The 17972-nt window shown below is 34.0% G+C and overlaps 1 protein-coding gene across 4 annotated transcripts in view; it reads right to left on the reverse strand.

The window, feature by feature from the left end:
• Window positions 1–17972, reverse strand: part of WDFY3 (WD repeat and FYVE domain containing 3) — a 262639-nt gene that overhangs the window by 130150 nt on the left and 114517 nt on the right. For 3 of the 4 annotated variants that reach the window (XM_030847029.3, XM_060299607.2, XM_030847033.3), the window contains exons 7-11: window positions 16021–16213; window positions 14520–14706; window positions 12644–12810; window positions 4082–4549; window positions 3074–3175 (exon numbers count right to left, since the gene is read on the reverse strand). In XM_030847029.3, the coding sequence (XP_030702889.1) occupies window positions 3074–3175; window positions 4082–4549; window positions 12644–12810; window positions 14520–14706; window positions 16021–16213 (1117 nt within the window). Of the gene's footprint in view, window positions 1–3073; window positions 3176–4081; window positions 4550–12643; window positions 12811–14519; window positions 14707–16020; window positions 16214–17972 lie in introns of those variants that run through there. The other variant, XM_060299608.1, reaches the window with a different exon arrangement.

Genomic DNA, 17972 nt, shown 5'->3' on the forward strand with positions numbered 1-17972 from the left:
AAAGAAAAGGAGAGAGAGGGAGCAACTGTAAAAAAAGGAAAAAAAGAAAAAAAGCATGTCCTGGTATGATCAACATGTCCAACTTCTCCAAATCTAGACTATTCGGAAATTTCATAGGTAGATACCAAAGAGGCCAATATTTTTATGTAGAGGCTTTACTGAACAATACTTGAAATCAGTTTAGTAAAAGGCTTTTAGGGGCTTCCCTGGTGGTGCAGTGGTTGAGAGTCCGCCTGCCGGTGCAGGGGACATGAGTTCGTGCCCCGGTCTGGGAGGCTCCCGCATGCTGTGGAGCGGCTGGGCCCGTGAGCCATGGCCGCTGAGCCTCCGCGCTGCAACGGGAGAGGCCACAACAGTGAGAGGCCCGCGTACCGCAAAGGTAAAAAAAAAAAAAAAAAAAAAAAAAAGGCTTTTAGATGAACAATATTCCAAATAAATGAGGTTTAAACTGAACAAGGCTTCTAAAACAGTAGCAAGAAAACAATGGAATAAATTATTCTGCAATGAGAAAAATTACAAGGAACCAAACTTTATTAGTTAGTAGAGCACACAAACAAAAAGAAGACAAACGCTATAAACAGAAAGCATTAGGCACTGCTCTGTCCCAAAGGCTTTACGTAGATTGATTTATTTAATCCTCACCCCCTACTACACAGATGAACATATGAGACACACAGAAGTTGAGTAACTTCTCAAGAAGTTGAGTGGCCAAGGTCAGCCATACAGCTAGCAAACAGCCAGCAGGATTTATGCCTATATAGGCGCGTTCTATAGCCTGTGCTTTTGACCATGAATGATACTATTCTTATGTCAAATACCATCTTTTGAGTATATAAAAAAAATGGACCAAGTGATCTAAATCATCAATTAGTATTTCCTCCAAAGTAACTGTTCTATCCTTTATACGTTCAGAGTACCTTGTATATGCCACTATTGTAATAGTTTGTATCAAACCGTCTTAATATTATTTGCTTATATATTTGGTCCCCCGTTAATTTGATTTCTTTTTTTTTTTTTTTTACGTCTTTATTGGAGTATAATTGCTTTACAATGGTATGTTAGTTTCTGCTTTATTTCCTTCTGGTCTGTGTTTCAAAAAGTGTTTCCTGAAGGAATAAATGTCAAGTATATTTTGTGGAAGTGGCCACTGTTCTCTCTATTTAGTGACTTTCTATTTGCTAACTTCATAAGAATTCTATAACCTTGAAGTGAGTGTAAGTCATGTGCCTGAGATTTAGCACATGGAAGGCCAGGTTTATTTACTTCCTGGTGGTCAAGTAGTGCCCATTAGACAATCATAATAGCTAATAATTTTTGAATACTTACTATGAGTGAAATACTATTTTAAGTGCTTGAGATCACACAGCTAATAACATCTTTCTTAAGAAGGAAAAGACAGTCAATAAGAAAAGAACTTTGTGAAAATGTCTGGCATGCTGGGAGATGGATTAAGCGACATTTGGTCTTATAGGGTCAACTCTTCAGTGGAATTGTTCAGTCTCTTCCTATGTAACTCTAGATCATGTCATAAAAAGCTAATTTGCAAAATAAATTGTTAGTACATCCTCATTACATTTCTATTTCAGCTAACTAAATTTAGTTAGTGGAAATAAGGAGATTATGATACCACAGACAAAATGTTAGTATCATACCCATTAAATTTTATCACACTTATTGTTTGTATTACCTTCTAAATTCATTCAACTCTGTACTGGCATTTACCAAAACTGTACTTAAATAATTACTTATACAATTATGTGTTTACATCTTTCTTTATCAGGTTGTAATTCCTTTGGGGCAAGAATTATCCTTTTTTGTGGGGCTGCCTTGGGTCTTCGTTGCTGCGCGCGGGCCTTCTCTAGTTGCGGTGAGTGGGGGCTATTCTTCGTTGTGGTGCGCGGGCTTCTCATTGAGGTGGCTTCTCTTGTTGTGGAGCATGGGCTCTAGGCGCGTGGGCTTCAGTAGTTGCCGCACGTGGGCTCAGTAGTTGCAGAACTAGGCCCTAGAGCGCACAAGCTTCAGTAGTTGTGGTGTGTGGGCTCAGTAGTTGCAGTGCGCGGGCTCTAGAACACAGGCTCAGTGGTTGTGGCGCGCGGGCTTAGTTGCTCCGTGGCATGTGGGATCTTCCCAGACCAGGGATCGAACCCGTGTCCCCTGCATTGGATTCTTAACCACTGTACCACCAGGGAAGTCCAAGAATTATCTCTGCATTTTGAACGCCTAGCACGGTGTCTAGGACACATGATATATTTTATATGTTGCATGTTGGGCTCCTCCGCATTCAGGCAAATAGGCATGCATTTGTGTGTTTGCTAGTTCATTTATTTGTTCATTAACTCATTCATTTCTAGCTTGCCATAACACTTAAAATACAATTCAAGTTCCTCAGCATGGCCTAAAAAAGCTCTATATGATCTGGGCTCAGCCTACTCATCTGAACTCACCTCCTCATCACTTATTCCTTTCAAGTTGTATTGACATTGGTGCCTGGGAGGTTTCTGACATTGGCTGAAATTTTAAGTAAACTTTTTCAAAAGCAAGTGTGATATTTTATAAATACAGTTGGACCGTTTATTAATGACAGGTAGAAAAAGAATGAAGAAAAGTTGAGATTAAAGATAAACAAAAGATTTACTGAATCCATTTTTACCTGGGAGAGGCAAGTTTTATTCTTTTCAGTATTTCCCTAAGGTTGTAACATTATAATACTCTGACTTGAATTACTAAATAATTAAGAGAATCACCATGTTTTGGAAAATATTTAAATAAGCAAAGTTATTTGATGAAGAGTCTGTACTATATAAGTAAAAAAACAGAAAAAGAATACTTCAAACACAAGGCATACAATAAAATATAAGAATATATTTTGAAGTAATAATAATGTTATATATTTTGCCATTCATAAACTTAGGAAGGTCAAAAGTATTGCATTTCTAGAGATATGATAGTGCCATCACTGAATCAGTAGTTTTTCCTCTAAGAGACAGGAGCATTTCAGAAGCAAGAATCATTACAGAAGACAGACCAGAGGTAATATCCTCCCAAAGCATTTGCTAGAAAATTTTCTAATTACCTGCATTTGTGTTTGATCCTTGAAGAAGCACTGTCAAGGTCTCCATGACCAACAAAGCCAGGTGTTTTTGGTCTTCAAATGAACTATTATTTCTTGAGTCCCCTAGGAAAAAAGAATTAAAGGTCCAAATCACAGAAGTTATAAGCTTACTTTTTTCTGGATTTAGCATTTTTTAAATAATTTTAAAAATAATTCCTATCACTTTTACCATCAACACAACTTACATAATACAGCCTTTAAAAACGATACACATGTCTACCAACTACCAAAAGTGAAGTCAAAATCAATGTTCATAGATTTCATTTTGGTGTGGCTAGAAAGCTAGAGCTACCTAACAAATATTAAAAAGGAAAATGCCAAGCAAAGTAAAATGTATCCTTCTCACAGGTGCTTTCCTAATCAAGGAGGTCAACAGAAGAATGCTAGATTTTAATGCACCAAAGAGAATGAAGAGTTTATGAATAGTGCTGTCTATTCAACTTGCATTAATTCATTCAACATGTTTAATACTAAGTGCCAGATACTACTATGCTTTAAACAGATTTATCAGGAAGGAGGAAAAACATCAAATTTAAGGTACCTAATGATAATACATATGTGTATATATAATATCACTAAAAAGATATATTTATTTGCTCTCTATAATTAATAAAAACATTTCAAGGCACCTAAACATCCCAACTGTTTCTAGAAGCTTTTTTTATTCCCTCTTAGAAACAAAGTAGTAGACATTGGTCACGTGGATCATAAATGTTTTCCTCAGTTTTTACCTTAAATTCTCTTCCACCACGACATACTTCTGTACCCCCCAACCCCCTGCCTTTCCCCAATTCCCTAACAGAGGTTGAATGAACAAGTTAACCTGTGGGAAACATTCACAAGGATCTCATAATAAAGCACATTATTAAGTAATTCAAATCAATAACAAAATGACAGGCAAAACATGAACAAAACACCCTGCTCAAACCCCTTTGTCAAATAAAAATAAAATTATGGAAAGTGCTTTACCTTGTTCATGTAGTGCCTGAGTTGGATCCTTCAAGAGGGCAGCATATTTGTGCAAAAGGTTTACCATGACCTCCAGAAGGCCCACCTCCCTGAACACATCTTTAAATATGTAGTCATGTCGTGTAAACTTAAGAAGTGTTTTCATTGCAATAATGCTACAGTGGTAAGAAGAGCTAGATTTTAAGAGGATGCTAACACTAATAAGTTCTTTACAAGGGATATAATTTAAGCTAAAAACGACAAACTCCAGCATCTCGAAGTATTTGTTTTGTACTTCTGGGAGTTTAGAAATCTTTTCTGCAAACTGTGACAGTGTGTGCTGTGACTCTAGGATGAAATAATTGGCATTGTCAGCCATGTAAATATTTGTGATGGCATCAAGAATGATGTGGGCAAGGAAGTTGGTTTTTGCTTTTAAAAATGCATTCTGAAGAACTGCAAAGGCCTGGACGTTTCTCACACTGTGACCTAAAATAGAAAACAAGAACACAAAAGTCAGTGCTATGTGATATTTTCAACATGGCAAACAAGTCTATTTATTTATTTTTAAAATATGGAATTTAATAAATTTATTTATTTTTGGCTGCATTGGGTCTTTGTTGCTACACGCAGGCTTTCTCCAGCTGCGGCGAGTGGGGGCTACTCTTCGTTGTGATGTGCTGCCTTCTCATTGCGGTGACTTCTCTTGTTGTGGAGCACGGGCTCTAGGCGCGCGGGCTTCAGTAGCTGTGGCACACGGGCTCAGCAGTTGTGGCTCGCGGGCTCTAGAGCACAAGCTCAGTAGTTGTGGCGCATGGGCTCAGTTGCTCTGAGGCATGTGGGATCTTCCTGGACCAGGGCTTGAACCCCTGTCCCCTGCATTGGCAGGCAGATTCTTTTCTTCTTTTTTTGGTAAGCAAAATAATATCTTTATTAATTTAATTTTTAACACCTTTATTGGAGTATAATAGCTTTACAATTGTGTGTTAGTTTCTGCTTTATAACAACGTGAATCAGTTATACATATACATATGTCCCCATATCTCTTCCCTCTTGCATCTCCCTCCCTCCTACCCTCCCTATCCCACTGCTCTAGGTGGTCACAAAGTACCAAGCTGATCTCCCTGGCAGGCAGATTCTTAACCACTGTGCCACCAGGGAAGTCCCAAAAGAAGTCTATTTAAACAGATTATGAATTGTAACGTCTATCAACTATTTACTAAGAATACATCCTGTTTTCACAAAAGGTCTTCTTTGTCTTCAACAGGTTCAGTCATTTAATTAAAAATAAATAACACTAATTAAGCTTTTAATGCAGCATTATGAATATTCTGATTCCAGAATAGTATATATTGAAACATCAGACTGTTTTAGAAAAAATAAAGCAAATTATACAGGTCTAGGCTTCAGAGTTTGGAAATGTGCAGGAGTGTTACTTTTTATTATCTGTAAGATTGACCTTGACTATAAGAACAGTTACCTCTCAATGTGAAAAGACTTTCAGGCTGAAGAGGTAACAGGCATGAGAACAGCAAAAATGGCAGTAGGAAAACAGGAGGGGAAAAAAATTCTCTAAGTTCCAGTTTTACATTTTTAATTATAACATTAGAACTTTCATGAAATTTTAATTCGGAAATTTATTTTGTTTTCAAGCTGGAAGTGCAATTTGTTTACATACACATTTGTTAAAGCAATTTATGGCCAGGTACTAGCTATATTTATAAATATCTGATTTTCAAACACACCAACTAGAAAAAACAAAAATCTGTATATAATAGCTCCTGTGAGGCAAATTAGTGACAATCATTATAAAGAAATTAACATAGGAAATATGTGAGGCAAATGAAAACAAGCGTTTGTCTATAAAAACTGTCCCCAGGTTCACAACCATTAGGAATATAAAGCATTTGCAAGAGTGACCAAACAGTTAACACAGAGCCTTACAGAATCAGCTGCATTTTAGAAATAGGATAAACACAGAACGAGGAAAAATATAAAATGGGTTAGAAAGACTGCTCAGAAATTCTGGTTTGGACATTATCTGAAAAATGCAAAGATTTAAAAAAATCTTCAGTCTATACGTGACTTTAAATTTGTTTGTTTATAACATACAAACTTATTCCATGTGTGCCAAATATCAAATCCTTACTTCCAGTTCCTTATTAATGTGATGCCTGCTCTTTTTGAGTACATCTTTACTTTTTATTACCTGCAGGTAGTCAAAAACCAAGCTTTGATAGACTGATGAACATACAAATGTACAAGTCTGACTACGTGTGATTAATAAGGTTAAAGAATAACTCTAATCAATATTTTGCATCTTTGGGCTATATGACAATATCATTTCTCACCATAAAGAAAGGAGTTAGAAAGAGCTGAACTTAGGGTAATGTGGGAAAATTTAGATTTTTCCGAGTTTAATTTTCGTGATCTGGTTTTAAGTGATGTCACTGACAAAACATAAGGCATGGGGCTTCCCTGGTGGCGCAGTGGTTGAGAGTCCACCTGCCGATGCAGGGGACACAGGTTCGTGCCCCAGTCCGGGAAGATCCCACATGCCACGGAGCGGCTGGGCCCGTGAGCCATGGCCGCTGAGCCTGCGCGTCCGGAGCCTGTGCTCCGCAACGGGAGAGGCCACAACATTGAGAGGCCCGCGTACCGCCAAAAAAAAAAAAAAATGGATAAGGCATATTAACCACCAACCCCAAAGAGCTGAACTGAACACAATATGTAAAAATACACACAATTAAAAGTCAAATGTAAAATGTGGTAATCCTCGCATATAAAGATAACAGTAGAAATGCAGTGGTCAGAGGAATTTTGGCTCTTTGTAATTTCTTTTTACTTACAGTAAGTAAGTAATGAATCTGCTCTGATTCATTACTTACTCCTTAATCCCCCTTTTTATCCAATTCATCTAGGGGCCATTAGCAAGTAGTTAAAGTAGGTTGATCAGAGTAAATGACCAAGGAACATCAAGACTAACTGGTCTCCAAGACCAGCTTCAAGAGCAGAGCATTTTAACCAATGCAATCAGTCTTATAGTAACATGTAAAATTCAATCATTCTTGTGACTAATCCAGAAAAAGATTCTGTAATATTATTTCCAAATTTAGTACACCTTATATACAATGAAACTAAACAGAATCTAATAATTTGGCTTTCTATCAGGAAAAACGATCTAAAGGAATGTCAGAACTCTAATTCCAAAATTAGTGGCATACACATTTGAAGTGTTGATGGTATCAGGAGTAATTATTCAGGACTGTCATAGCCATTAAATTCCTACAATATTTAATTGGGAAGGGAGCATAATTAAATCTAAAAGATAATTAAAAGATTGCTCTATATGAGACAGGAATATCCCCTAAATATTGACACATAAATACTCTAATATTTTAACTAAACAGATATATCCTGTATAAGTTTCAAAATTTGCATTAACTGACTAAAATCTGTTTAGCACACAAATAACTAAAATAAGAGTAAAGTAAGGAAATCATTCTAACAGATGACAATCACCATCTCATTACTCTCAAGTCTATATAAGCAGAAACAAAAGAAACTAATTATTCTAAGGTTTAGAAGAACAAGTGTATATACAACAAAGAATAGAGCTTTCCTATTTTCAGAATCTAATGTAAAAGTGAACGCTTGAAAAAAGAGCTTATATGACACAAGCATAAGCAAAATGTAAAATGAAGTAAGAATAAAGGTCTGAATAAAGAAATGCAAGCATTCATTCAGTAAACACACACTGAATATTATTTTTCAGATTCCAAGTCACCAGAGTTAGATTCCATGCAACACTGCAGAGGACGGCTCTGAGGAGTAGAGATGAATAGAAAGGTGAACAGTTACAAAGACACCTATGGTAATCCAGGTGAGTGATCTGTACAGCCTCAACTAAGGTAGTGGCAGTAGGGCTGTTACCAGAAGGGAGGAAATTAATAAACGTTTAGGAAGTATAAGACAGAAAGTAACGAATGAATTACACATGTGAGTGACCAATCAGAATGACAGCTGGCTATAGACAATCCTCAGGGTTATACTCCCGCAAGCCAGCTGAACATCAGCCCTGGCCACATTGGCATCCAATATAAAGTGAACCAGAATAGATAAAAAGCTCTCAAAAGTAAACCCATGGGGCTTCCCTGGTGGCGCAGTGGTTGAGAGTCCGCCTGCCGATACGGGGACACGGGTTCGTTCCCCGGTCCGGGAAGATCCCACATGCCGCGGAGCGGTTAGGCCCGTGAGCCATGGCCGCTGAGCCTGCGCGTCTGGAGCCTGCGCTCCGCAACGGGAGAGGCCACAACCGTGAGAGGCCCGCGTACCGCAAAAAAATAAAAAAAGTAAACCCATGATGAACAATGCAAGGCACTTTGGTTACTAGCGTGAACAAAAATACGAGAAAGGAAAAAATACATTATCCTTTTATATTGGTTAATGTGTTATGAGAATTAATATGTTACAAGACAATGTTTGTAAAGGTGAAGCCACAGAAAAGTTCTGAAAAAGACAGGTATGGTCTTTTTTTATGAAGAGATATATTCTCTATTAAACATGTATTAAAAGAACTCGCTGTGTTTAGGGAACAAATTTGGAAGCTATGAATTACAGAGTACAACCTTGCAAAGATGTTTCTAGCATAGTTAAGGTAAAAAACCACCATGGCGTTGTTATTAAACAGAAGGACTGCTACATTTTTCTTTAATTTCCTTCTTTAGAAAAATCTATCTGCTGGTGAGGATACAAAGTTTTATAAAAAGCATTTTCTATATAATATAGAAACGGGAGTCATTTTCAAGCTTTAACATACACACACAGATACATTTACCAGCTTCACTAATAACTCAGTCTACTTTTTCTTTTAAATTTTATATTTCTATACTGTTTCACTTGACCTAAAATCAGCAGTAAAAATAAGGTAGGTAAACTGTATCTACGTATAGAGCAATATAAGGCAGATATATTCATGTTTTCTCTTTTAAATGTAATTATCAATGAATGGGTAAAAATTCCTTGGTAACAGGAATTTTCTTTTCATAGATAATGAAAGGGAAACCAGTGACGTCAAAGAAAATATTCCCCAAAGTACCGCTAAGAAATAACTGACAAAAAGTATGATAGTGTCAAATATATCAGAATATACACAGCTCCAACTTATAAATAATCCAGACCAAAGAGTTAAAATCTGTAAAGGACTATCACTGCTTCATTCTATCAATGTTTAATAAACATGGCCTCATCACAGCTGGATTTCCTCATCTCCATTCCTGTGCAATAGTCCATTATCTCTTCTATAAACTACAACAAGCAATCCAAAATGAAATTACAAAAACAATTTTATTCACAACAGTATCAAAAATAATAAAATATTTAAGAATAAATTTAACAAAAGAATTGAAAGTTCTATACAATGGACACTATAAAACATTGCTGAGAGAAAATACTAGGACCCAAATAAGGGATAGTTGTATGCTCATGAATTGAAGGACTCAATACTGTTAAGCTGTCAAGTCTCTCCAAACTGATCTATAGATTCAATGTACTCCCAACGAATATCTCTACAGGCTGTTTTTTTTTCGTTTTCAATAATTGACAAATTATTAAATTCATATGGAAGTTCAAAGGACCTAGAATAGCCAAAATAATTTTGAAAAGGAAGAACAAAATTGGACAACTTAAATGACTCTATTTCAAGACTTTAAAGATATAGCAATCAAGACCATATAGTATTGGCTTAAGGACAGACACATTAATGGAGCAGAACTGAGACAGAGTTCCAAATGTATCGTTAAATAATCTTTTTCAATAAACAGTCCTAGCACGTGTGCATATCCGTATCGGGAAAACAAACAAACAAACCTTACTTCCTACCATATACAAAAATTAACTTGAAAGGTATCATAGACCTTAGTGTAAGAGTTAAAATATGAAACTCCTAGAAGAAATCAGGAGATCTCAGTGAATTTGGGTTAGGATTTCTTCAGTATGAGGCAAAACCCACAAAATATTTTAAAAGTGATAAATTGGACTTCATCAAAATTAAAAACTTGGGATCTTCAAAGATATTACCAAGAAAAGGCACAACAAGACTAAGAGAACATACTTACAAAATGTATGTATCTTATAAAGGACTTATCCAGAATATCTGAAGAACTCTTAAAATTCCAGTAAAACAAACAATCCTATCAAAAATTAGACACAGAGATCTGAACCAAAGTAGAGACACAGACAGCAAATAAGAACATAAAAAGATGCTTGAAATATTTTAGAAAAAGGCAAATTATATTTTAAAAAAGATACTATTACATACTTGAATATCTAAAATTAAGACTAATAACACCAAGTGTTTCTGAGGATGTAAAGCAAACTTTCATACATAGCTGATGTGAATGCAAAATGGGACAGCCACTTTAGAAAACAGTTTGGCAGTTTCTCATAAAGTTAAACATACATCTACCATATGAATCAGTAATTCCACTGCTTGGTATCACCCCAAAGAAATGAAAACATATGTCCACACAAAGACTTGTTTTATACGAAAGTTTCTGGTACATTTATTCATGACAGTTAAATAAACACCATCAACTGCTGAATGGATAAACAAATTGCAGGATATCTAAACAATGAAATACTATCCAGAATTAAAAAGGAACTTCGGATATATGCAATAACATGGATAAATGTTGAAAATGAACAAAGCCAGATACAAGAAACTACATAATTTATGAGTCTAGTTTATGAAATTCTAGAAAGGGCAAAACCAAAGCAGATCCGTGGTTACCAGGGCAAGGGGATAATGAGGGGGGGGCACTGAATACAAAAAGGAACAAGGCAACGTTTAGAAGGATGGTAATATTCCATATCATGATTATGGTGGTGACAGCACAACCACATATATTTACCTAAACTCATCAAACTCAACACTTAAAATGTATACATTTTAATATATACAAATTATACCTCAATACTGCTGACAAAAAATAAAATATATTCCACATTCCCTTTATGTGGAATAGAACTATCTACTTTAGCCTGTATAATAACTGTACAAAGTAGGTCATGGGAAAGAGATAATTTTAAGTTATAAATGAAACTTAAAATGATCTAGCTTGACCCATTCATTTTATAGAATATTACATCAATGTTTCTGAAGAAGAAATTGATATCTAGAAAGGTTACGTCACTCATGATTACCTGAATTCTGACTCTTAGGGCAACGTCCTTTCTAGCTAACCTTGTTTTCATAAACATGTCACTGAATTCTCAAAATAACCCCCAGAGGTGCTAGGTTATGTATGTATCATCCTTGTTATGGATCAGGCAGACATATGAAGAAGGTTAATTTAGATGCATTAATTATCTCATTATAGTAGTGTAATTTCAAAATTATACTCTGTAACTAAATATTATGTCAGTGTTACAAGCAGATTGAGTAACCAAATGAAACAATGAAATCTAAAATAGGATATATATTGCTGAGCTATTTTTAGTTTGAACTCATAGAAAGAGTTAATTGTAGAATACTCAAGCTAGAGTCTATGAATTAGAAGAGTTAATTTAATATTGTTCCTTAATATTAAATAAAATGAAGCCTTGAACTGCTCAGTAAGATATTCCTAGATTTTGCTTATTTAAAAAGTTCTGTATAACCTATACACTGACAGTACATCTTATGGAAGTTTGACAACTTCAATCTAAGTTGTGACTTTTCAATATAATTTTCTCCAGTAAATTAAATTTAGGATTTTCTAGTATATCTATTTATTCTGACTTAAAAATTTATAACTGCTAGCTTCTATGTCATAAAATACATAGATAATGTACTGTGAAATTTAAATAACCAGACATACTGATATTTTTTGACTAGTTAAATTTTACATGCAAATATCATAATTGTATTGAATACTTAGTATGTAACAATAATGTGAAAGGAACTATTAGAGGCCTGTGGGCTCAGATTCTTTCAGAATGGTTATTATGCATTTAAAAAGTGAAAATAAACAATAAAACTAGCTTGCACTCTTACATAATTAAATGTTATTAATTATACAATAAATTTTCTTAGTAAAAGATCACTAGATGAAGAACCAAAGTTAGGAAATCTGAACTATAAAAATTATTCTCTGACCCGAAAATATGTAACTTCTCTGTACCTAGGTTTGCTTAAATAAAATATAAGCATGTACACCTGTGTTTTCTATATACCTCTTACATAAAGACAGGTATAGAGATCAGAGTGTGAATCAAGTTCCATCCACATAAATTGGAAATGTGTGAGTGTCAACATTAGACATAGGCATGTTTGGATTATTAAATCGTTTGAACATTAAAATGAAATACTAAAATATAAATCTTACTGCTTTAAAAAATATTTTCATATTATATTCAAGTATTTGATCTGCTAAAGACTGTCACTCAAGAAATTATACCACAGAAAGCACCAACTTTAATGAAAAACAGCATATTACTTTTCTATAAATAACATAAATGAAGAGCAATCAAAATCTGACTAATTCATTCTTTCTCTATTTCTTTGAGTGGCTCAGAATGGGGGGGGGGGGGGGAAAGACTCACCTTTGCCTGCAGGCTGAGGTACTGCAAATCCAGGCAATAAAAAGGGTGCCCCTGTGGTAATACCAGCTGGTTTTAGTTCACTGACACCATATGTTGTTAGGGAAGTTATCAGATTAACCAGATCTTTCAAGGCATCTTTGGATTCTGCCTCTTTTGCTTGTTCCAATCTAGGAAAAGTATGATTTAGAAAATATATTTTCTCTTGTGTTGTATTTTCAAATTTAATAAAGAAAATTTCAATTTTATACGCAATACATAAATGTATAGAGTACTACAAGAAGTTTCTTCTTACATTTTTTTCCTATATGAAAACATACTATTTTTATAAATCCACAAATTTTATTATAAGATATGATGGTGCATTTGAAAGAAATTATACCAATAGTCGGGACACCTGATAAATGCTGATTTTGCCACTAACAGTATTATTTTAGGTAAATCACTAATCTTTGGTATAGAAAGTCTCTATAATATAAAAGGATTAGATTAAATATCTCTTAAGTTCCTTAAGGCTCTAAGGTTATAAAAGTTTCACTGTTTATAACCAAAAACCTTATCTACCATTTCTTTCCTAAGAAATTTTCTCTGTTAATTTTTTTTTTAACATCTTTACTGGAGTATAATTGCTTTCCTCTGTTAATTTTAAAAAGTGAATTCCTTGGGAAGATTTGTAAGACTTTACCTGTATTTCATTAATTAATTCAAATACTCGCATTAGAATACATTTAAATAAACTTCTGAGAGTCTCTAACAATTTTTGAAAAGTCTTAATTCCTTTAAGGTTGTCTTTTTTTAATGTGAAAAGTTTTAATAACATTTTCATACCATACACAGAATGTTGTAACCTGTTTCTTTCATTAACTAGTGTTATGCACATGCCTCTCCGTGTTAGTATAAACTCGCAATAGATATGTTTTTAATGGCTATAGAGAGCCAACCGTAGATTTGGGGAGTGGAGGGTGGGACAGCTAGTAGATACCAGAATTCAGGAGCACTAACATGCATAAAACTTTGTGTGCCTTAGAATTATATCTTTAGGATCAATAAACATAAGTGAAATTATTTTGTAAATGAGTGTAAGGCTCTTGAATTCTCAAAGGACTGCATCAATTAGTAATGTGAATTAGTTATTTCATAAACTTTCATATGTCCTCGTTTGGAAATTAGGATATATATGCAAGATTATATTCTTGGGGGTTGCCTAGTATTAAGTAATGGCAATGAGGTCAAACTGGTGTTAGAAATAAAGTTTACAAAATAGTGCTGGTTTACAGTAAATCAAATGATTTAAAAATAATTAATGGCCCAGGAACAACTATCAAGACAAGAGTATCTTCTTCCTAATAAACTTGTAACCAGCCATTTTCCCAGTATATACATGGAACATTTGGGATGAAAAAGAAGGCTAGTGAAACATTTTTAGACTGACATTTGTTTTATATATATATTTGTAATGTCTCATTCAATCCACAAAATTACTCTTGTTATTAACTACATTAATAGTAACACTGGAGTTACTGGTAAGGAAAATCAAAAATATAATTAAGCAAGAAGAGTTTACACTTCAGGAAGATGTTAATTAGTTCATTCAAACTCTTCTCCCTCAGCTACTAAAGAAGAGCAGATTTCTTCTTCACATCTAACTATTGACTCCACGTTTGCAGCCTACATTTTCCAAATTAACTCTAAATTCGTACTTTGAACTCTCTTGACAGAACAGGAATAAAAAGAAGTGATTAAAGCTAAGAGGATAAAGTATACATTAAATAAGTGATTGGTTGATTTCTTCTTCCCTATAAGCCCAAACTACATTGTTTCCTTTGATGAAAAGACTAAGTAGAAATTTAAAATATATTCTTAAATTATGGGGTTTTACCTAAGCAAGAGATCACAAAGGAAACTGTATCCTTGCCATATCCGAAAATCATCCAAAAGAGTTTGGGAAACATCACTGGAATCTTTGAGGAAACAAGAAAGTCCAGCAAACATTTCAACAATTTCTAGGGGAGACAGGTCATCTGATTGCTGCATATTCTGAACACACGTAGATAAACATTCTTTTTCTGTAAAAATAAAGAACTGAATAAGTATATATATGTATAATTTGTCAACTGCTTAAGAAAATTTCCTTCATTCTTAACTGGTGTTTAATAAAACATTAAATTTTAGTGTATCTATAAAATATTGTAAGATAAATGTTACACATTCTAAAAGCCAATATAAGATTCAAATTGACTGAGAAAGCTCTACCTCTAAGTAGTAAACAAAGAGTAATACAGGAAGTGTTAAAAATTAGTTGACATTTATTACAGTTTTTACATCATATTTAGATGTTTTACTATTCAACAAAATGACTGCCTGCTGACATGACATTTTTGATTTTTATGAATATAGTAAAAAGTGGAAAAAATAAAAAAACTATCTTCTAAGTTTAAGAAGAAAAATCTACTAATTAGTTAAAAGTTATAATTAGAGTGAATATAGACTACTGACATACAAAAATACTTAAGGAAATAAAATTTTAAAAATTATGTTTGTACTATATATTTACTACTTTAAAACACAGTTATACCCCATAATAACTTTTGGGATTGGAGGTGTTTCAAAGAAGACATTCCTCTCTTACCTTTAATGAAATTTATTTGTCTTAAGAAACCCAGTGTCACGTAACAAAAGCTAACAAGATTTAACATAACAACGGAGGCAAGAAACAATGAATGACTCACTGACCTCAGGTAAGTGAATAGTTGTACTAAAAATTATTTTGAAAGATTTTTCAGTTTATGTGTATCTATATCTGTATCTATATATATATAGAGAGAGATATACACATCTATATATATATACGTAAATGGACTATTTGAGATGCTACAACTGTCTCCTATTTCTCCTAATTAGACATTTTAAGGGATAGTTGACACATTTATATATGAGTTAAACAGAATGGACAATTTCTCCTCAGTGCTGATAAAGAATCTACCTAATTTTATTTATGCTGCATTGGACAGGTTGTCTACTTATGAAATATCTTCAGAAAGACTTTAACTATAGTTTCTCAAAAGAACTTTTTATTCAGCAAAAAAGGAGGGAAGAATAGGCTATGACATAGAACTTACATTATATTACAATTGATCATTTACATAACAAAGCAGTTATTTTAACTCTTGTAGATATCCATCATTTGGAACATGAGATTTTCTTATACCTGAAATGCCTCACAAATAAAAAATAATTTTTTTTCTCCTGGTAAATATACTTTTAATTTAAAATAGAATCTTTGGAGAATTGAGAGATAAAAACAAATTTCCCATCATATGAGGAGAGAAAAGTGGAGGAAATTCAGAGCACCTAAAATGAATACATTACGAGATATTCACCGTGAATATACTTCACCACATTGACACTGAGACCATGTCGGGATATGGTCATAAGGACTTCTCCGGCACTCTTCCTCCAAGGCAGGTTATAGGGAGGGCACCAAGAGGTTATTGCACTGAATAAAAGCTGGAGATCGTCTTTTTGAGCCAGCTCCTCGGCCGGAGAAACAAAACTGCAGAGTTTCACTAAGATCTAAAGAACAAACAAAATAAGTACATAAATAAATGAATGGTTGGGGAAAGGGAGGAGCTAGAAAAGGACTAGATCTGATTATTAAAAACTCTGAAAGTTCAGGGTTAGTACTGAGCGATATCATTAAAGCCATAATGATGAGTGCTCTAACTTAGGCAACATTAAAAAAGACACCTACAATTTAGAAGTGTGTTATGGTAAAACAGTTAATCACCTCTACTTTTATCAGCTTATTTTTTAAAAAAAAATGTTCTATGTTTACCATCCTCTCTTTACCATGGTATTTTTTTTTTTTTTTTGCATTGCTTCACCCTACCATGAAACGGAATAAATCAAAGGTTAACTTTCAAGATCAGCACTCTAGTTTTCTATCGATAATTTGGTTCCTTAACTCTTAGTTTGTCATAAGTGAAATGTAATTTTCTTCTCTAAAAGGAACAGCTTTAGGGAGACAAGAAAGTAGAAATAGGTTTTTTAAAAGTAAAAGTATTCTCAAATTGTTCCAACTTCTATACAAGTAGAAGGGGATATCAGAACTAAAAAATCATCTTAATTCAGAAGTATCAGTTATGTCTAGTAGCCAAAAATCTTCTAAAGCATGATTCAACACTTCTTAAACCCTGGAATGAGAACTTATTCCTTACCTATGGTTTGCAAAATACACACTGCACAAGTGTTTACAGCCCTAAGGGCCTGCTACTTGGGGAATGCAGCTATGGTTTCTGCCCTCGATGGACCTTTTTCTTCTAATCTCGATTTGGTGTCAGAAAAAGTTAATTTTTCTTCTCTGTGCTAAATTTTCTCATCTAAATATTTTTTAAACTTTATAAAATAAATAAAATAAAATTGGAGTATTTTAATATTTGTGCGGAAACTACTAAACAGAAAAAAGTATTTAAAGTATCATGTTTTGTCCGAGAAAGCTAGGTCTTCCTTTTCCTATTTCCTTCAATGCAAAATTTTACTTAAATACAAGAATTTCTAATTCATAGCCGCCAAATACCAGGGAAAAAAATTAAGAATTCAGAGAAACAACAAAATATTTATAAAATCTGTAAGTGCAGGCAATCCCCCCCACCAAAAAAATGTCTGGAGACACTGTTGGATACCAAATTTCCATTCATACGTGTAACATGTGTATCTTTTTCCATATGTGTTAAATGCAATAAAAAAGATATATGAAAAAAAGATAATCAATTGCAGCAAAAAAAAAAAAAGCTCAGAAGAGTGTATTGTTGATTATACTTTTTGTTGGTTTTCACACTACCCTTATGTGATTAGAGGGACAGATGTCATTTCTCTAATCTGTAACATAAAAACAAACCTGAAAATAAAATACTTTTTTCCAAATCAAATCTTTGTCCTCAAAAATAAGCTAGATATAATTCCTTGATGTTGACTCTTAAGATAACTAGTTCTTAATCTTCAAAGGCAAAAGGCTTCTTAAAATAATCTAGTATAATCCTTTCATTTTACAGAAGAGAAAACTGAAGAGTCTACTCATTCCTCTTCGGCCCCTACACTAACCACTTCTATTTGTAGGGACTCTGTTATAAAGTCCAGCCAACTGTGGCAGAGCAGTAATTGGCCACATCAATGCAAATGCAAAGCAAAAAAAAAAAAAAAAAAGCCTACATGAAGCAGTACCAACTGCTAAGGTCCCAGGAAACCATCTGTCACAAAATATAAACATAGGGATTTCATCTATCATAAACACTATGTGTTCTGAAAACATTTAATAAGTTGTGCCCATTGTTTT

The sequence above is a fragment of the Globicephala melas genome, chromosome 5 (assembly GCF_963455315.2).
Source record: "Globicephala melas chromosome 5, mGloMel1.2, whole genome shotgun sequence".
Lineage (NCBI taxonomy): Eukaryota > Metazoa > Chordata > Mammalia > Artiodactyla > Delphinidae > Globicephala > Globicephala melas.